This window comes from Leptodactylus fuscus, chromosome 1 (assembly GCF_031893055.1).
Source record: "Leptodactylus fuscus isolate aLepFus1 chromosome 1, aLepFus1.hap2, whole genome shotgun sequence".
Classification (NCBI taxonomy): domain Eukaryota; kingdom Metazoa; phylum Chordata; class Amphibia; order Anura; family Leptodactylidae; genus Leptodactylus; species Leptodactylus fuscus.
This window is the reverse complement of record NC_134265.1, coordinates 322,524,241-322,545,756: the sequence shown is the minus strand read 5'-3', so window position 1 is coordinate 322,545,756 and position 21,516 is coordinate 322,524,241. Positions and strand designations below refer to the sequence as shown.

The following is a 21,516-nucleotide window of genomic DNA, read 5'->3' as shown; positions in this document are numbered from 1 at the left end:
GGGGGTGTGATTCAGAGCTCCAAGCAGATACAGCCTGTGTCAGAGCTCAGAATCACACCCCCTTTTCTGATCCTTCCTGACACCGCCCTCCTGACAGTACAGAGTCTAATTAGCATATTGGGCACCAAAACTAACAGCATTGGTTGCTCAGGAATGGCAGGGGCTAGAGAAAAAATTCCAACTGTGCCAGAATCAGTGGAGCAGCAGCTATTTAGTGATGTCAAGAGTTGGAGTTATTGAAGGTGGTGAAAGGTCCTCTTTATAGCTCAGGATTATTTTTTTTAGAATTACATAAATGTTTAACTTTTAACTCTTTAAATATGGTTATGTTATTGGGAAAACCCCTTTAATAACTAACTCCAGCATCTTACTGACAATGCTAGAATCCAAACATTCCAAACTAGGAGACAAAAATAACAGTAAATTGAAATAGATTTGTTTTTCTGTAAAACAATGAAATGGTTTCTGAGACAAAGGTAAAACCCAAACCAAGTATGGGCTTTCTGCCTTTAGGCCTCCAGTTCATTAATATCATATCATGATAGCCTTACTGTTCTCAACCTGTCCTCTTCTACAATACTTCCTCAAAAATTACTGTGCTATTCATTCTTAGTAGATAACAATATCCAAATGACAATATTGAGGAACTATAAGATTCCTCTTACTCTTTATAGGTCCAGACTTCTGAATCTGACAAATGATCAACTGAATGAAGTGCCCCATTATTTGTGACCACTGAGCCAGACAGGTTCACTGCTTTCTCATCCTTTTGTTCTGGTTGTGGATTTTCTTCGTCACAGGTAATTTTTGTGCTTTGTAAAGGAACTTGATCCTCAGTTGCTGACATAGACGTTTGATCCATCCATTGCGGTCCATTTGTGTCATCAGCATTGTCCTTATCATTGACTATTATAGAAGTGTCAGGTTCGTCCCTTTGTGGATTTGTTACCAGTTCTTTTTCCTGAACTGCTTTTCCTTTTGGTTCAGGATCGTCTACGGTGTCTGTAGGTTCTTCCTTTACAATCCCATGGATATCGTCATAAGTTTCAGTCTTGTGATTTCCATGGGCCAGGTGTTCCGACTGTACATCAATGTTTTTCAGATGGTCTTCACTTAGTTGCAGGTTTCTTTCTGTATCCCCAAGTATTTGGTTAACCACAATAAGATAATTGATGTAATCTACATGGGAAAATAAGAGGGGTGATCACTAACATTTTATTTAAGATAAGATAAGATAATCCTTTAATAGCCCCACCATTTCACTGGCAAACTACCAATTGTTGCATGGCGATACTTTGCTTTTAAAGCAAATGTTCACTATATCAATGTCATTTTAAGAGTCAGAATTCTGTACCATTTTCTCAATGTATCTTTATAGCGTTTTTTTTTTTTCTTTATCTAGAGCTCAAAGTTTGACTGGTGTACTGCCCTAAAAAATACCCCTTAATGCGGCAATACAGAAAATATGTAATGAAAAATAGTAGCACAAAACTTTCATAAGCTGAAGGTAAAGATCACATTGACTTCTGACAGCAGTGTTCCTATTTGTGCTAAGCACTATGGAAGTTCACAAACTGCAGTAAACATATAGAATTCTCATTATACCCTATAAGTGTAGAACCGTCATATTTCACTGTCGTAATAAATTCACATATGTCATAGTGTAAATAAGCAGTATATGTGTTATCATTTAAAGGGGAACCAGGTTTTGTAGACAATTAAATGGTAGAGATGAGCGAACACTAAAATGTTCGAGGTTCGAAATTCGATTCGAACAGCCGCTCACTGTTCGAGTGTTCGAATGGGTTTCGAACCCCATTATAGTCTATGGGGAACATAAACTCGTTAAGGGGGAAACCCAAATTCGTGTCTGGAGGGTCACCAAGTCCACTATGACACCCCAGGAAATGATACCAACACCCTGGAATGACACTGGGACAGCAGGGGAAGCATGTCTGGGGGCATAAAAGTCACTTTATTTCATGGAAATCCCTGTCAGTTTGCGATTTTCGCAAGCTAACTTTTCCCCATAGAAATGCATTGGCCAGTGCTGATTGGCCAGAGTACGGAACTCGACCAATCAGCGCTGGCTCTGCTGGAGGAGGCGGAGTCTAAGATCGCTCCACACCAGTCTCCATTCAGGTCTGACCTTAGACTCCGCCTCCTCCAGCAGAGCCAGCGCTGATTGGCCGAATTCCGTACTCTGGCCAATCAGCGCTGGCCAATGCATTCTATTAGCCCGATGAAGTAGAGCTGAATGTGTGTGCTAAGCACACACATTCAGCACTGCTTCATCACGCCAATACAATGCATTAGCCAGTGCTGATTGGCCAGAGTACGGAATTCGGCCAATCAGCGCTGGCTCTGCTGGAGGAGGCGGAGTCTAAGATCGCTCCACACCAGTCTCCATTCAGGTCCGACCTTAGACTCCGCCTCCTCCAGCAGAGCCAGCGCTGATTGGCCGAATTCCGTACTCTGGCCAATCAGCACTGGCTAATGCATTGTATTGGCGTGATGAAGCAGTGCTGAATGTGTGTGCTTAGCACACACATTCAGCTCTACTTCATCGGGCTAATAGAATGCATTGGCCAGCGCTGATTGGCCGAATTCCGTACTCTGGCCAATCAGCACTGGCTAATGCATTGTATTGGCGTGATGAAGCAGTGCTGAATGTGTGTGCTTAGCACACACATTCAGCTCTACTTCATCGGGCTAATAGAATGCATTGGCCAATCAGCGCTGGCCAATGCATTCTATTAGCGTGAACTGAGTTTGCACAAGGGTTCTAGTGCACCCTCGGCTCTGCTACATCAGATTGCTACATCTGATGTAGCAGTGCCGAGTGTGCATCAGATGTGTAGTTGAGCAAAACTGACTCAGCACTGCTAAGTCTCTGCATTCGCATAGGAATGCATTGGCCAGCCTTCGGCCAATCAGCGCTGGCTCTGCCGGAGGAGGCGGAGTCTAAGGTCGGACCTGAATGGAGACTGGTGTGGAGCGATCTTAGACTCCGCCTCCTCCAGCAGAGCCAGCGCTGATTGGTCGAGTTCCGTACTCTGGCCAATCAGCACTGGCTAATGCATTGTATTGGCGTGATGAAGCAGTGCTGAATGTGTGTGCTTAGCACACACATTCAGCTCTACTTCATCGGGCTAATAGAATGCATTGGCCAGCGCTGATTGGCCGAATTCCGTACTCTGGCCAATCAGCACTGGCTAATGCATTGTATTGGCGTGATGAAGCAGTGCTGAATGAGTGTGCTTAGCACACACATTCAGCTCTACTTCATCAGGCTAATAGAATACATTGGCCAATCAGCGCTGGCCAATGCATTCTATTAGCTTGATGAAGCAGAGTGTGCACAAGGGTTCAAGCGCACCCTCGGCTCTGATGTAGCAGAGCTGAGGGTGCACAAGGGTTCAAGTGCACCCTCGGCTCTCCTACATCAGAGCCGAGGGTGCGCTTGAACCCTTGTGCAGCCTCGGCTCTGCTACATCAGAGCCGAGGGTGCGCTTGAACCCTTGTGCACACTCTGCTTCATCAAGCTAATAGAATGCATTGGCCAGCGCTGATTGGCCAGAGTACGGAATTCGGCCAATCAGCGCTGGCCAATGCATCCCTATGGGAAAAAGTTTATCTCACAAAAAATCACAATTACACACCCGATAGAGCCCCAAAAAGTTATTTTTAATAACATTCCCCCCTAAATAAAGGTTATCCCTAGCTATCCCTGCCTGTACAGCTATCCCTGTCTCATAGTCACAAAGTTCACATTCTCATATGACCCGGATTTGAAATCCACTATTCGTCTAAAATGGAGGTCACCTGATTTCGGCAGCCAATGACTTTTTCCAATTTTTTTCAATGCCCCCGGTGTCGTAGTTCCTGTCCCACCTCCCCTGCGCTGTTATTGGTGCAAAAAAGGCGCCAGGGAAGGTGGGAGGGGAATCGAATTTTGGCGCACTTTACCACGCGGTGTTCGATTCGATTCGAACATGGCGAACACCCTGATATCCGATCGAACATGTGTTCGATAGAACACTGTTCGCTCATCTCTATTAAATGGTAACATTTTTGCAAATATAAATAAATAAAAATTTTGCAGAGTTTTAAAGATTATATGTAGTCTTTAGCATTTAGTAGTAACACTCTTATGTCTTGATGGGTTACTAATAGAGATGAGCGAGTAGTGAAATTCGATATTGGTTTTGAGTAGAGCCTTAATATTCGACTACTCGATCGAATATCGAATCCCATTATAGTCTATGGTAAAAAATGCTTGTTTCAGGGGAAACCACTATTCGACTAAAGGAGAGTCACCAAGTCCACGAGTAGCAAGAGTAGAGTGTTTAGGAGGAGCACTGGCAGTTAAAGCGCACGGACCCCATTATAGTCTATGGGGTCCGTGCGCTTTAACTGCACAGTGCTTGCAGTTGTGCTGATATTCCATTCAGGGGGGTCCTCCTGCGGACTCCTTCTGGGCGGGAGGCAAGCGCTAATGTGAACCGGCCTTTACTCATCCTGCAGAACCAGCATTGATTGGCCGAATGCTATACAGTGTGTAGCATTCGTCCTTGCTAGTCGGGAGAGCTGGCAGCTTGCGGTTATGCGGGAGCTGACTTTTTCTCATAGGAATGCATTGACCAGCGTTGATTGGCCGAATGCTATACAGTGTACAGCATTCGGCCAATCAACACTGGTTCTTCCGGAGGCTCGTCTGTGAAGAGGCGGAGTCTAAGATCTGACCACAGCAGTCTCCATTGTGGTCCAATCTTAGACTCCGCCTTCTCACAGACGAGCCTCCGGCAGAACCAGCGTTGATTGGCCTAATGCTGCACACTGTATAGCATTCAGCCAATCAACGCTGGTCAATGCATTCCTATGAGAAAAAGTCAGCTCCCGCATAACCGCAAGCTGCCAGCTCTCCCGACTAGCAAAGATGAGCCTGCTGCAGAACCAGCGTTGATTTGCTGAATGTTATACACTGTATAGCATTTGGCAAATCAACGCTGGTTCTGAATCGAATCTTTACTGCGAATAGAGATAGTATTCTAACAAGTACGAGTATTTCGAATAACGTAGTATTCGTTTGAATACCTACTCGATCGAATACTAGTGAATATGACAATGAATGCAGGAAGTGTCTATGGTCTGGCACTTGTCAGAAATCCAGCCATGATTTCCTTATTGTGACTCAGTTATCTACTTGTGCATGCACTTTCATTTCTGCTTCTATGCAGGCCACAATAAGGAAATTATCACTAGGTTTATGACAAGTTCCTGACCATAGAAAATTCCTGCATTCATGGATTTACTCGTTGGCAACCAATTCAAGACGAAAGACTGACAGAGGTTTAAAGAAAATCTTGAAAACTCTTCAAGAATTGTCACCAAATGTAGGCTAGAATTCACAAAAGTGTTTGGGATCCATCCTTTGGGTCCACATGGGGACCAGAAAGACGGAAAACCTGTCTGCTTAAAACGTATTTGCACCAGGAAACCCAAGGATCTCATAGACTATAATGGGCTCCACCAGGTATCTGACGATTTTATGATGAAACCAATGATGAATCTGGGATGGAGTCTTATATGGAGACTCAAACACTAGTGAGAACTTAGCATTAAATATGGTTATTTTTCCAAGTAGATTATCATATAAGTAGCTCTTGCAACTGTGTATAATTCAGTGGACTTTGTATGAACTCTGCCCTGTATTCGTTTCTCGAGCTAGGGGCCAGGGGAGAAGTATGTGCTCTGTGTATCGAGACAATCAAGAAGATGAGTCCTCTGGTGATAATATTGTTATGTTTTGCAGTCATATGTCACCAATGAGCTATATACATCATATTTATAGTTAAATTTATGATACCAATAATTGCCATGATAGATAAGAAACTGCCCTAACAAAAGTCACTAACGACCTGCTAACCGCCAAAGCCAAGCGCCATTACTCTGTCCTCCTCCTCCTCGACCTCTCCTCTGCCTTTGACACGGTTGACCACTCCCTCCTGTTAGAAATTCTCTCATCCCTTGGTATCTCAGACCTGGCCCATTCCTGGATCTCCTCATACCTCAATGACCGCACATTCAGCGTCTCCCACTCGCACACCACCTCCTCACCACGCCCTCTCTCTGTAGGTGTCCCCCAAGGCTCCGTCCTAGGACCCCTCCTGTTCTCCATCTACACCCTTGGCCTGGGCCAACTCATAGAATCTCATGGCTTTCAGTACCACTGCTATGCCGACGACACCCAAATATACATCTCTGGACCAGACATTACCTCCCTGCTGGCCAGAGTTCCAGATTGTCTAGCGGCCGTAGCCTCCTTCCTCTCCTCCCGCTTTCTCAAACTCAACATGGAGAAAACAGAGTTTATCATCTTCAGCCCATCCTGTATGGCCCCTCCACCTGACCCATCTATCAAAGTTAATGGAACCCCACTTACCCCTGTCCCACAGGCCCGATGCCTTGGGGTTACCCTGGACTCTGACCTATCCTTCAAACCACATATTCAAACCCTCAACACCTCTTGTCGCCTCCAGCTCAAGAACATCCACCGAATCCGCTCCTTCCTCACCCCAGAAACTACCAAGATGCTCGTCCAGGCCCTCATAATCTCCCGCTTAGACTACTGCAACACCCTTCTGCATGGACTCCCGGCAAACACCCTCGACCCCCTCCAATCCACCTTAAACTGTGCTGCTCGCTTAATCCACCTCACCCCCCGATCTTCATCAGCTGCTCCCCTCTGCCAGTCCCTCCACTGGTTACCCATAGCCCAGCGAATTGAGTTCAAGCTACTAACGCTAACATACAAAGCCATCCACAACCTGTCCCCTCCATATATCTCTGACCTCATCTCCCGCTACCTGCCCACACGTAACCTCAGATCCTCCAACGACCTCCTACTCCGCTCTGCCCTCATCCGCTCCTCACACAACCGTCTCCAAGACTTCTCCCGTGCATCCCCCATACTCTGGAACTCCTTACCACAACACATAAGACTGACCCCCACAATCACAGGATTCAAGAAGGCCCTGAAGACTCACCTATTCAGGAAGGCCTACAACCTCCAATAACACTATCACCCCACCGCCATCTGTACAGTCTCCCCCTCTCCTTCTGTCTCTACCCCCTTCCCTCATAGATTGTAAGCCCTCGCGGGCAGGGCCCTTTACCCCACTGTGCCAGCCGATCACTGTTAGTATGATATGTACCTGTATATTTTGTGAATTGTATGTAACCCCCAAATGTAAAGCACCATGGAATTAATGGTGCTATATAAATAAACAATAATAATAATAATAATAATAAGAAGAAGAAGAAGAAGAAGAAGAAGAAGAAGAAGAAGAAGAAGAAGAAGAAGAAGAAGAAGAAGAAACCCCTGTTCATCATTATTTGGCCTTGCTAAAGTCAGTTGTTTGTGGGAAGGCAATAAACCTTTTGTGGCTGAGAAGGAGGGAACATTTTTACTACATTTTGTTAGTGAATATTTTGCTTAACTACTAGAGGTGCCTATGTACTTTATATTAATATCATCTGAACTTGATGATTTATGTATGATCAGTTGATTTTATGTACAGTCCTATGAAAAAGTTTGGGCACCCCTATTAATCTTAATCATTTTTAGTTCTAAATATTTTGGTGTTTATAACAGCCATGTCAGTTTGATATATCTAATAACTGATGGACACAGTAATATTTCAGGATTGAAATGAGGTTTATTGTACTAACAGAAAATGTGCAATATGCATTAAACCAAAATTTGACCGGTGCAAAAGTATGGGCACCTCAACAGAAAAGTGACATTAATATTTAGTAGATCCTCCTTTTGCAAAGATAACAGCCTCTAGTCGCTTCCTGTAGCTTTTAATCAGTTCCTGGATCCTGGATAAAGGTATTTTGGACAAACAATTCAAGTTCAGTTAAGTTAGATGGTCGCCGAGCATGGACAGCCCACTTCAAATCATCCCACAGATGTTCAATGATATTCAGGTCTGGGGACTGGGATGGCCATTCCAGAACATTGTAATTGTTCCTCTGCATGAATGCCTGAGGATTTGGAGCGGTGTTTTGGATCATTGTCTTGCTGAAATATCCATCCCCGGCGTAACTTCAACTTCGTCACTGATTCTTGAACATTATTCTCAAGAATCTGCTGATACTGAGTGGAATCCATGCGACTCTCAACTTTAACAAGATTCCCGATGCCGGCATTGGCCATACAGCCCCAAAGCATGATGGAACCTCCACCAAATTTTACAGTGGGTAGCATGTGTTTTTCTTGGAATGCTGTTTCTTTTTGGACGCCATGCATAACGCCTTTTTTTTATAACCAAACAACTCAATTTTTGTTTACAAAATGAAGCTGCCTTGTCCAAATGTGCTTTTTCATACCTCGGGCAACTCTATTTGTGGCGTACGTGCAGAAACGGCTTCTTTCTCATCACTCTCCCATACAGCTTCTATTTGTGCAAAGTGCGCTGTATAGTTGACCGATGCACAGTGACACCATCTGCAGCAAGATGATGCTGCAGCTCTTTGGAGGTGGTCTGTGGATTGTCCTTGACTGTTCTCACCATTCTTCTTCTCTGCCTTTCTGATATTTTTCTTGGCCTGCCACTTCTGGGCTTAACAAGAACTGTCCCTGTGGTCTTCCATTTCCTTACTATGTTCCTCACAGTGGAAACTGACAGGTTAAATCTCTGAGACAACTTTTTGTATCCTTCCCCTGAACAACTATGTTGAACAATCTTTGTTTTCAGATCATTTGAGAGTTGTTTTGAGTAGCCCATGATGCCACTCTTCAGAGGAGATTCAAATAGGAGATCAACTTGCAATTGGCCACCTTAAATACCTTTTCTTATGATTGGATACATCTGGCTATGAAGTTCAAAGCTCACTGAGGTTACAAAACCAATTTTGTGCTTCAGTAAGTCAGTAAAAAGTAGTTAGGGGAATTCAAATCAATAAAATGATAAGGGTGCCCATACTTTTGCACCGGTCAAATTTTGGTTTAATGCATATTGCACATTTTCTGTTAGTACAATAAACCTCATTTCAATCCTGAAATATTACTGTGTCCATCAGTTATTAGATATATCAAACTGAAATGGCTGTTGCAAACACCAAAATATTTAGAACAAAAAATGATTAAGATTAATAGGGGTGCCCAAACTTTTTCATAGGACTGTATATGGAGATGTTCCCACTTACCCGATGGCAGTTGTATGAAAGAAGGATCGGTCTGTTGGATTTCTACATGCTTATTCATTTTGTTCTCAGGAGAGGTAAGTATATCACTATCAGAAATGTCTATCAGTGCCTTATACTCATCTCCACCATTGAAAAAAAAAAAAAAAAAAAAAACATGATCTTCTATAGGGAAGTCAAAAGGAGTAGCTGACAGCCAAAATAGTGTATAAAATATAGTGAAGCCCATGAATTAAAAATTTTGTCCCTAAAGGAAACTGCGCGTTGGGGCTCAGGGTTGAATATCATGGCTGCCATCTCTGCAGTAACCTGGATTGCTGTGAAATTTATTTATTATAGATTAATAAACTCTTATATATTTAATATATTTATATTTACTCTTTATTTTTGTGTTGGTTATTTATATATTAATTGTGTTAGGGGAAACCTACGGGGTATCATAAATTAAAAATGTTTTTGTTATAAGCCAATGGTTTATGGATTCCTGTATGAGATCTGACTACATTTTCTGTTTTTCCCCATTGACTGCTCTATTTTGACACTAAAGCAAGTTCTCCCTTATCGTATAGATAGGGAATAATTTGCATATTGCTAGAAGTCCAACTATTCAGACCCTCAATGATCAGAAGAATTGAGGACTTTTCTTCCCTGTTCTGAGTGGAGTGATGGTCGGACAGTGCATGCACTGTACTTACTTTGGTGTAAAAACCCCTTAGGCTAAGGCCTCACGTAGCAAAACCCAGCAAAAAAAAAAAAAAAAACGGCAGAAAAAAACATAGCAGAAATGCATCAGATTTTTTCCAGTGTTTTGCAAAGGTATAATTGACATGCCGCGATTTTCAAATATTTGGCTGTTTTTGAAAATGCAACTTTTGCACTGCAGATTTTTTTTCTGCAATGTGTGGATGGGATTAGCCAGAATTCCATAAACTTTGCAGTGTTTTTTGCAAAGTGGGACTTCAGCTTTAAACTTTTTTTCAAAAGAATCTGGTTCTGTTTTAGAAGCATTTCTTAAAATGAAATCTCTGAAATCTCTCCAGGGAAGAACATTTCAGGTCTTAAGTATTACCATATCTTTTTTGGGTATAATACTTCTTTCGTATGGAGTCATACGGAGATATTCTGTGTCAGATTCATATCAAATAGGAAAGATTTTAGTCGTACTCCAATGAACTCTCTGTATAATGTGGGTTACAGTAACTTCCTCTCTGAATAGTGTTAGTAGAAGAGGATATCTCTGCCCATATATGATCTCCATAATAATTTAGGTATATATGCCCAGTGCGCTGCCATATACTAATAAACCATGGGCTGCGGGTCTGCTCCACACATACTAGTACATAGCCAATTGTATGGAAAGATGTGGAGTGAAACTGATAGAGTGATACAAATACCATCATGGATCTCCTTTTATCATTACATCACAGTCAAGGAAATTTTTAGACAAGACCTCTACAAATCTGCAACAGATAATTTACATGTTAGATCTCAAAATCCACAAATTCGCTGCAGACATTTTTCCGCAGAACATAAATGAGAGTTCATAAAACCCAATGCAGTTTCTTTTTTTTCCCTCATATTTTCTCTACCTTATTGGACAAGGCTCAATATGGTTGTCTGTAGTAAAATTGCAGGTGAATTTTGCTCAAAAGCAAATATATCAATAAATGTCAACTGGAAAAATTATCGCCGTTTCACAAGGGTTGTTCAATTTTACATAGATATATAATTCTATTTATTTTCTTACCATTTGCTGTGTTGAGATCCTTAAATTTCTCCTGAAGTCCCTTTAAAATATTCAGTGTGGACTCCAATGTCTCCGTTGCTCCATTCAGTTTCACGTAGAGGGTTTTGCTAAGGTCTCGGATTAAGGGAATTAATGGACATATGAGTTCTTTTATGTCTTGATTATTTTGGGGGTGCAAGTCCTCCAGGACATCTTTCATATTGTCATTGTACTGTTTGATCTGTGCCAGAATCCGAGTGACTTCATCATCCTTAGCATTTGATGACATTTCCATTCTTAATATTCTAGTTTTCTGTACCTGGCTGGTTAGAATCAGGTTGCAGACTGTCTGACCTGTTAAAGAGCCCTGAGCAGATCTCAGTCATTGAGTCTCTAATAGCAGCAAGTTACTATAGCCACTGTAAGGAGTGGCTGCCCAGTACATAGAGATTACCGATAAGGAAGTGTATTGTCCACGGATACAAATCACTTCAGTCACTGACATGGGCTTTGTAAGAGACAATTAATAGAATTCTCTGCTGCAAATTCCTCCCATGTAAACAATCAGCTTATCTGTGCTTGATCTTAGCGTATGAAATATATTTGCTGAAACAACACGGATTTACTTTGTTTTTGCTAACAGGAAAATGTCAGTAGTAGAGATGAGCGAGTAGTATTCGATCGAGTAGGTATTCGAAATACTCGTACTCGATCGAGTACCACTTGCTGTTCGAATGGAAAAGCTCAATGCAGAACCAGCATTGATTGGCCGAATGCTATACAGTCGGCCAATCAACGCTGGTTCTTCTCCTACCTTTAGAAGTCTTCTCCGTGCAGCTTTTCCGCGGCATCTTCCGGCTCTGAATTCACTCTGCCAGGCATCGGGCCTGGGCAGAACCGACTGCGCATGCCCGCTTGTAGTGTGGACATGCGCAGTCGGCTTTGCCCAGGCCCGATGCCTGGCAGAGTGAATTCAGAGCCGGAAGATGCCGCGGGGACGCTGCACGGAGAAGACTTCTCGGAGGATCCAGCCCGACCCTCACTTGTAGACTTGGTAAGTGTAATCTGATCGAACATTGCCTACTCCTGAAACGAGCATTTCCCCCCCATAGACTATAATAGGGTTCGATATTCGATTCGATTATTTGAATATTGAGGGGCTACCCGAAACGAATATCGAATCTCGAACATTTTACTGTTCGCTCATCTCTAGTCAGTAGAAATAAAAATATAACCAGTTTTTTTTAAAATAAAAAAAAAAAAATTGCATGTTAATGGGTTGTTCCTAAGGTGGCAACAGGCTCTGTCCCCTAATCGAACCGGCGAGGACCCCCTTATATCCACATGTTCCAAGTGGGCATAAGGAAAGGTTAAGCAATGCATGCCAATTGGGAGAGGGGAGAAAATCCTCTGCCACATACAAAAGGAATGGAAATCCAACTGTCCAAATTTTATCTCTGCCAACTTCTCCTTGGGGGAATGTTGTATATATTAGATGGTTGGCCCAACCCTTCAAAATCATAAAGTTTGGTCAATATATATCTAACATAATACATCAATTCTACTAATATTATATATGAAAGTTTGTATGTTTGAATGTTTGTGTGTTTGTTACTCAATGACCCAAAAACGAGTGAACAGATCTGGATGAAATTTGGCACATAGATAGTTTGTAACCTCGATTAATACATAGATTACTTTTTTTTCCTTGTGAATGACATGGCTTCCCGACTGTTATGAATTTAAGTTCATATACTATATTAAACTGCTCTTGCTGCCAGGACTATCAGTTAATTGCACTTTGCTGATAAAGCCAGGTCTGTAATCTCTCTATGTAAACACACAGATAACACTGAGTCCATTGTGTACAAGCATTTGCATATTATATGATCTACTCCAGTGCTGAGACACTGACATGGGAAAACCCCTATAATCCAAATTATCAATTTGCCAATTTTAAACATGCCGTGAAAAAGAAGATCTAATTTGTCACAAAACTCTAAAACAATGAGAGCTATGAAGGTAGCCAGAAGTCAACAGCCAACAACACGCTCATTATATGGCGTCCCAGCGAGCTGCTGAGATGTCAGAACAATCACAGGCACGGCGCAAGGAACAAGTTGAGCAACAGGACAGCTTGATAACTGCCGAAATGATGGAACAGGCAAAAAATCGAAGGCAGCAATTTGCTGACTATAGGCAGATCATCAATGCCAACAAAACGCAGACGAAGTTGTGGGCAGAGGCTAGTATTTTATTTTATTTTATTTTTTCAAATAAAGATAATGACATAGAAAATGAAAAATAACATCAACAAAAATTCTTACAAAAAATATGTTTAAAATAAAAACTTGATTCAAAAAATTCATTTTCTGGTGAAATATTCCCTTTAAATAAGAGGTAATGTGTTCTGTTTCCATTGGCAGAAAGTGCCCATTATTTCATAGTCTTACTTCTCAGAGGCTGTGCCTTGATCTGCATGCAGTTTACCTTTGCAGAATTTTTTCCGACATCTTATAAGCGTATTATGTAATACCATCTTAAGCCGCTTCAAGTGTGTGCACACACAGGGAGTTCAGACACAAAGGAGTTCAGGAATACTATAAAGTGTAATGGCAGTGTCACTTTACATCCCTGTGTATAATTATCCAGCCTCTAATATAGTGTTAGAGGAGAACAATCGCTATCACAGTGTGTGATACTCAACAATGACTATAATTCTGCTTACTTAAATGGTATACACACCTTGTCCGTATTGTGTTACAAGGGCTAAATGGCTGCTAGATTATATTTTTCCTTCGTATATACATACATGTATTAGTGAAAACGCTCACAATTTTTGGCCAGTTCTTGTATTCCCAGAGAAGTGAAACTTCAAGCTTTAGCTTTTGGCCCCAATGCAAAATCTGCAATACAGCCCCACTTATCATGTGCTATTTATGGTGTGTTCTTATGTACTAGAAAGGCCTTTGGACCCCCTAAGGGCTACCACTGCCTCCTCTATAACTACCCGATCCGTAGCCAAAAAGTATAGCAGAAAAGACTTTGTGGGAAACACATCACATTTTATTTCTGTAGCGCTTTCTGTCTCTATTATACCTATATGGAAACCACCAGCGTCTCCCTAGGTATAATTGACTTGCTGCGATTTGCAAAATCGCAATGTTTTTTGAAATTGGAGCATTTCTGTTGTGGATATTAGTCAGAATCTCATACACTTTGCAGGTGCTATAATATACCACAATTTTTGCCAAAATAGTAACTAGTAATGGCAGGGCCCTATGGCGAACTTTTGATATGGGGTCTTTTCAGACACCAGAGTATAATAATCGGGAACCATTACTTACCTATCCCCAGCTCCCCTGCAGTCCTCAGTGGTGTCGGCCATCTTCAATGACGTTCGGGACGTCACATTACCCGGGATGCAGGCCCCAGTCATATGACGTCAGGGAGAGTCTCAGAAGTAGGCCAGAGCCTGCCCGGAGAGGTAAGTAACACTGTTTGTTATGTTACCTTACCTCCCCTGGACCTCCGATCATTATACTCGGGGGTCTGAAAAGACCCCTGAATATAATAATGGTGTTTGTGGGGCCCGTGGCATCGCTTATCGGTCCCGGCCACTTCCAGGATCAGTAAGTAAATAGGGCCTGTTACTGGCTTGAGTTACTCCAGCCGGTAATGGCCTATTAAGAGAAGAAAAAAACAAAAATGCAGCGGTAGTGGCTGTCGCTGGGCCCCTAATGTCCCGGCCCTATGGCAGCCACTACCTCTGCTTTCCCAGTAGTTACGCCACTGGTTTACGCTATGTGGAGCAATTCATCCGTGTAGCAAACGTGTAGGCTAACGGAAATGATTTACCCAATATGTTGCTTTATCTATCTTGCTCCATTTGTTATTTGATTCAGTAGACCCTAATCTATGTAATGAGGGAATTGCCATTGCTCCAAAGTGGTATGAGACAATGTTTAAAGGGGCTGTCCATAAAACATTTACTCAAATATTATTTTTTAAATTGTTGAAAAAAATTCAAAAGAAAACATGCTCACCTGTCCCTACTTGTTACAGCCCTGGTTCCCTTCCTAAGGCTGCTGATTGGCCTCAGTGGATAAAGGGGATTGGGACGTCACAACAAGAAAGCAGCCAAGCTGCAGGACTGGACCACCCTGGGAGGACACCATGGCACTGGGGATAAGTATGTTTAGTTTGGGGGGGTTTTCACCTCCTCAGCCTAAATTAGAAATGTATGTATAGCCTGAACAACCTCTTTAAGCAAGTAAAGCTGCAATGCCCTCGTTTCTCCAAAGAGTTAATTTACATATTGACAAAAACAGCAATATCTCGGTAAAGGAGGCAGCAATTCACAATTTAGGTGACCCTAACCTGTCTATCTGCTGCGCTGGGTTGATATACTGCATTCTGGTGACAGACTCTCTTCATGTTTATAACTATTTTGGAATAAAAAGTATATTTTTGTATTATTATAAAATCCAAACGCAAAATGGTTGAACATTTGTTAAGGTAGACACCTGATGCCTAAATAGTGTTGCAATTTGCCGTAGAAACATCTGCATTTAGAGATGAATGAACTGCATTGGATTGAACTGTATTCGAACCAAAATTTCCAAAAGTTACTCGCTCGGCTTGAGCATGAAACTTTGGGACTTTGTCACCTACAAATAGAAAATTAATTTATTATACTCCGATGTCTCTTTATTTTTTATTTTATTTTTTTAATGTAGATTGTGAGCCCCACATAGAGCTCACATTGTACATTTTTCCCTATCATTATGTCTTTTTTTTGGAATATGGGATGGAAATCCATGCAAACATAGGGAGAACATACAAACTCCTTGCAGATGGTTTTATGCCCTTGGCGGGATTTGAACACCAGGACTCCAGTGGTCCAAGGCTGTCGATGTCTCTTTATGATACAAGCATCATGGTTTCAGCACAACCCAATCATAGGCTTTAGTGGTGACCCCTTGGCACATTACAATCACGTAGGAGTGTGGAAGAGGATCCCAAAAGAGCTTCAGATGCTGCGTGGACACCCAGTAGAGCTGAGGGAAGGTGAATGTAAATGTTTGTTATGTTTCCACACGTCCACTGTACCTCCACAATATATACTCAGGCCTGAAGAGATCCCAGAGTATAATAATTTCACTTCCAATTTCTGGAAACTTATTTGACAAATTGAATCTTTGTGCCAACCGGAAACAAATTTTCAGAGGTTTTCCAATCTCTAGTGGTATTATACAGTCCAGCCATATTAATGTGACCACCGCCTACTTTTGACGTCAACGTTAAATAACCAATCGCAGAAGGCACGTGTCATCAGCCATCTTGGTGCACTCATCATTGTGGAAGGCACGATGGATCAACACAAGTATGCATCTATCCTTGCGGACCATGTTCACCCCTACATGCAAATTGTTCTTCCTCAGTATGATGGCATCTACCAGTAGGACAATGCGACGAGTCATAAAGCTCACAGTGTACGAGCGTGGCTCGAGGAGCACCAGGATAAGTTTACCGTACTCCCTTGGCCAGCAGATTCCCTGGACTTGAACCCAATCGAGAATCTGTAGGACCACCTCGATCGGGTTGTTCGCGTCATGGATGCTCAACCGCATAACCTAGTGCAGCTGGCCACGGCACTGGAGTCAGCATGGCTCAACATCCCAGTGACATCATCACAACATCCCCTCTCTTCCTGCACATCTCGCAGCGGTCCGCTCTGCCAAAGGGGGTTATTCTAGATTTTGACAGGTGGTCACATTAATGTGACAGCACTGTGTATATTATATTATATATAACTAAATATAATAGAAGTACGAGCTTCTTGACTTTTCATGCTGATAGCTTACATGCTAAGGATTACATCTGTCTTTACTTCGATTAGCACATATCCCTATGCCTTAATCTAAAATCCTACAGAAAACAAAAGTGACACGGGAGAGGTTCTTAGCTCCTGTATTAACATTCTTATGTCAGTACATGCAAACAAATACAATTGGCTTTGAATAATAAGTAGGAATTAGCAGTCTTTAGTAAGTGGCCGGTAATAACAGGATAGCAATGTCATGTCAAAAGCATTAAGTGTAGGGTATTGAGAGTCTAGTCCGGTGAAGTTACCAGATACCGTCCAGTTACCAGGTACACTAAGAGACATAGGCTCAGGAAACTCTTGTGCCATTCTAGTGCCCATAGTGAAAGTGGAACTGATCGAAAGAATAGAAGCAGGCATGGCATGAATAACACGTCAGCTTGTAAAGGTAAGTTCACATTGTATTTGACCATGACATTCATTGAGAAACGCTACAAAGAAACGAAACCTCAATCATATTCAAACGCATGATAGTTGTATATGCCATTGACTCCCATTCTATTTATGGATATTGGGGCATAAGAATATGTCTCTTACAGAAGGAACAACATTGAAGTTCCAATTTTAAGCTAGCAAAGATTAACTCCTTCACCCACATGGATGTTTTTTTTTTTTGCAGCAGTCACCTTATTTACAGTGCAAACATGATAGACAGGATTACAATAGAAGTTAACAACCCAATCAATACCACTACTGAGCCATCATTGCGTCCTCTACAGACAATAGATGATATCACAGCTTATCTATTTTTCTTTTCCTTCACAGAGCATGCATCAAAAAACTCTCCAATACACTGCTAACAGATCAGAGAAAAAACTAAAACAAGATGGCAGTCCCCATAAATAGGAAACAGAGTCAAATATGTCAATCATAGCTGCAGAAATGATGGCATTTTTCCTACAGTTTTAATTATGGAAAAAAATCTGCAGTAAAAAACTCAACAAAGGCGCAATGAAAAATGTTGCACAAACAAATCAGATGTGTTTCCACAGAGTTTATTTCCACATTGTTCTTTTTTTAGCTGTGTTTCGCTATGTGAGGCCTTAGGGTATGTTCACATGGCGGAAAATGGATTCCGTGTGTGAACATACCGCATGGCTAGCCCCGACGGATTTCTGATGCAGTGCATCATCCCGTTGCGGTATTCCTCTCCAGATTAGGCCTGAATGAATGGGCCTAATTGGGATGGAGTTTTGTGCCACGGATGCTGCGGCTGAATCAGCCTCGGAATCCATGGGAAGAAGGGGCATGTTGCTTCTTTTTCTTCTACTAGCTGGCGGAAAAAAGAAGCACGCGTCTCCCATTGAAGTCAATGGGAGATGTTTTTGGCAGCAAATTTTGAGGTGGATTCCAAATTCAAAATTTGCTGCCAGAAAACACTGTGTGAACCCCTTCACATGACGTAAGCGCTCGGCTCATTCCGAGCCGTACACGCGAGCGCTTCTAAACACTTCCCATTCACTTCACGAGCGCTCCCATTGAAGTGAATGGGAAGTGTTTAGAAGCGTTCGTGTGTACGGCTCGGATTGAGCTGAACGCTTACGTCGTGTGAAGGGGACCTTATATTTCTCAGGGATGTTGGATCTACTCCTGGTGTTGACTCAAAAACTGAATCAAAAACTGCATCTCAAACTGCACCAACACTGTACGTGTGATTCCAGCCTAAGAGATTCTCTTACAGTAGGAACAACAGCTATTATTTGTATAGGGGGACCTTCTTGGACAGAAGCACAGCCTGCACCTTTGCATGTCTATCCTTGTCTTTTGGCCTTGCCTTTAAATAGTAAGTCTTTGGCAATGGAAAATGATAAGTTTACCTTCAACTAAGAATGAATAAAACTTCCGAAGGTACCGCTTATTGACAATCCCATACTGCCAAGCAAATATGTACTTTCTTTTGAAGGTGCTCAGAAGAAACACTGTATGAGACAAAATAACAATCATATGGACGAGGAGTTTATAGACTTTACATCAGTCACCCTATTAGTCTTAGGTCTTATTCATACAATGCAATGTTCTTGCATGTTTTTAGCCAGAACAAGGAGTGGATTCATCAAAGAACAAGGATTTGATAAAAAATGAGTATAAGGAAGCACAAGCAGCTTTTTTATGCAATATTTAAAGACTAAACTAGTTATGGATTATAATGCGCGAGAGCCTATAAAAAAAACAGATGGCACTTTGCAAATTACTTCATCCCCTTCTGGTTTTGGCTTCAAAAATTACATAAAAACTTGAATGCCTGTCCTTACCTTTAGGGTAAGTTGCTGTAGAAATTCTGTAGCATTCTCTCCAACGAACCGCAGCAGCAAAAAATACCTAAAATCACAGCGGACGCAACTTTGTGCTGCGGGTTTTAAGCGCAACATGTCAATAAGATTAGTTTAAATTCATACTGCTGCTACTGTACATCTCAGCAATTCAGACGTCGGTGGTTTTATGGCCTCTGACCTTCTTGAGATAGATTGCAGGTCACATAACTCAGATAACTCATGTCTCTAGAAGTCTATGGAGAGGTAAGGGGGGAGTTACAGGAAAAAAGGAAAAAAATATAGGATTAGACTGTAGTTGGAGCTAAATATCTCAGGCAAAATACCCCTGACCTACTAGAGATAGACTGCAGGTCACATACTCATATAACTCATGTCTATAGAAGAATGGAGAGGAAAGGGGGAGAAGGAAGAGGGGAATTACAGGAAACAAGAAAAAGAAGATAGAATTAGTCTGTTGTTGGAACTAGATATCACAGCCAAAGTACTTTAGCTACATCACTATTAGTCAGTACTTCTCTACATATGCTCTGCATATACCTTGAGATATTTCTAAGTAAGACAGAGGCAATTATATAGAAAATTCCTTCTCTGCTCACTGTCTGCAATATATGGCAGCTAGTTTCCACCTACTAGGTTAGAGTGAACTACAAATTCCAGATATGGCATGCTAATGAAAACTGCTAAAGGCCGCAGCCCCATTTGGTATAAATATGGTTTGGCCAAGGTGGAAACGCCACAGGAAAAAAATGCTATTTTTTACAGTCACTGCAAAGTAATTGATTACATTTTATAATAGGGGTGGGGTAGTAGGTAGGTAGGTAATAGTTGGTGGGGTATGCAAAAATCTACAATTGTAATATTATTTTTTAAAAAACTTTTATTTACCACTATGTTCCTTGTAGTACTGTATAACTAATATGTTATTGTATGAGTTTATATGAATATGACAATCCAAAATTTTACACTGTAGGTTATTTTTAGTGAAGAAAAATATGTTTTATTGAAAAATAATTTTTATGTTACCATATTGGCACAGCCATATGTAGGGTATTTTTTTGCCTATTTTTCATGCTACTTCAACAATGTATTGTCTATTTTCTACTGTGATTTCTTTTGTTTTGCTATTTTCATTTATTGTTTGGGCAGAAAACTTGTTTCTTGTCATTAAATTTTACGCTCATCTAAGTTGTCTGGCTTGTTTTCCCCACTTGGGGACTTGAAACTGAGATCACCCGATCTAAGGCTTGAAAAAATAGAATCAGCTCTAAACCTGCAATGGCAACAGAAGGTGGACTGATAAGCAAAAAATCCAAAGAACACCAGGGGGTGCCATATAGCAGCAAAATATTTTGCTTCAATGATACCAACTGAAAAAATATTTGTTGTTTAACTGAAAATATTTCACTTTTTCTAATAATTTTTGCAAAAAACATCAATGATAAAGGTTCTATATTAAGTATATTGCATGTAATGTTGGTCGGGGGTTCCATTTTCCCAATTGTTTATAATGGTCAAATTTGGGAATCTTACCCAGCTCAGAGAAGAAATTAAACATTTCAAAGACTATCTCTGGGAAACCTGTTCTTCCCTAAGGCTTTTTTTGTTGCAGATTTTGTTTCGGGTTTTTGAGCCAAAGCCAAGAAAGGCTACATAAGGAATGGGAAATCTATAGGAAGCTCTTATATTTCTCCCTTCTGTTTAATCCACTCCTGGCTTTGGCTCAAAAAAACAACAAAATCTGCAACAAAAAAAGCTGCGTTTCCACAATGTGCGGCCTCAGCCTCAGTTGGGATCCTTTTCCATTATACGTAATAAAAACTATCAGAGAATATTTGGCTTTTTTTCAGCGCTGAAATTCCACACCAAATTCCTCACTATTTTCCTCCATGTGAATGCACCCTAAAGATATACCAGATTTAAAGGGGTTTTCTGGGATAAAATGATCTTTCTACTTTAAGCTAACCCCACCTACCTTCTAGATTACCAAATTATTAGGTTACCAAAAATCTCTATTTATCTAGATTGTTGGGGTAGTCATGATCGCCGCAGGCACATCTTTTGATTTTCTTGTGACGTTCTGTTTCGCCATTTCCGGAAACAGAAAGTCACCAATACTATTCCCTTCCCCATCATACTTACCTTTATTCCTGTCTGGATTTTCTGGGCTCAGGACGTCACTTGTTCTGGGCGGCTACTGCGTATACAGGCACTCTGGCTCTATTGAGCAGGCATGGGCAGTCGACACTTCCTTTTCTTGACATCTGCTGGCTGCACAACAGTGTAGCCAGCACTCTAGCTCTATTATGCAGGTGTAGGTGGCCAGCAGACGTCAAAGCATTAGCAATGCTGACACCTGTAGTACCACAATCCAAGGAAATATGAATCTGACTTGACATAAGTCAACATTGTCAAAAGTG

At 41.5% G+C, this 21,516-nt stretch overlaps 1 protein-coding gene across 1 annotated transcript in view; it reads right to left on the bottom strand.

Annotated features, from left to right (window-relative positions):
* The window catches only part of DTHD1 (death domain containing 1), a 53,670-nt gene extending 42,436 nt beyond the window's left edge, over positions 1 to 11,234 (bottom strand). The window contains exons 1-2 of the mRNA XM_075287579.1: positions 10,961 to 11,234; positions 666 to 1,179 (exon numbers count right to left, since the gene is read on the bottom strand). Coding sequence (XP_075143680.1) covers positions 666 to 1,179; positions 10,961 to 11,234 — 788 coding nt within the window. The remainder of the gene's footprint in view (positions 1 to 665; positions 1,180 to 10,960) is intronic.
* Positions 11,235 to 21,516: the final 10,282 nt, after the last annotated feature.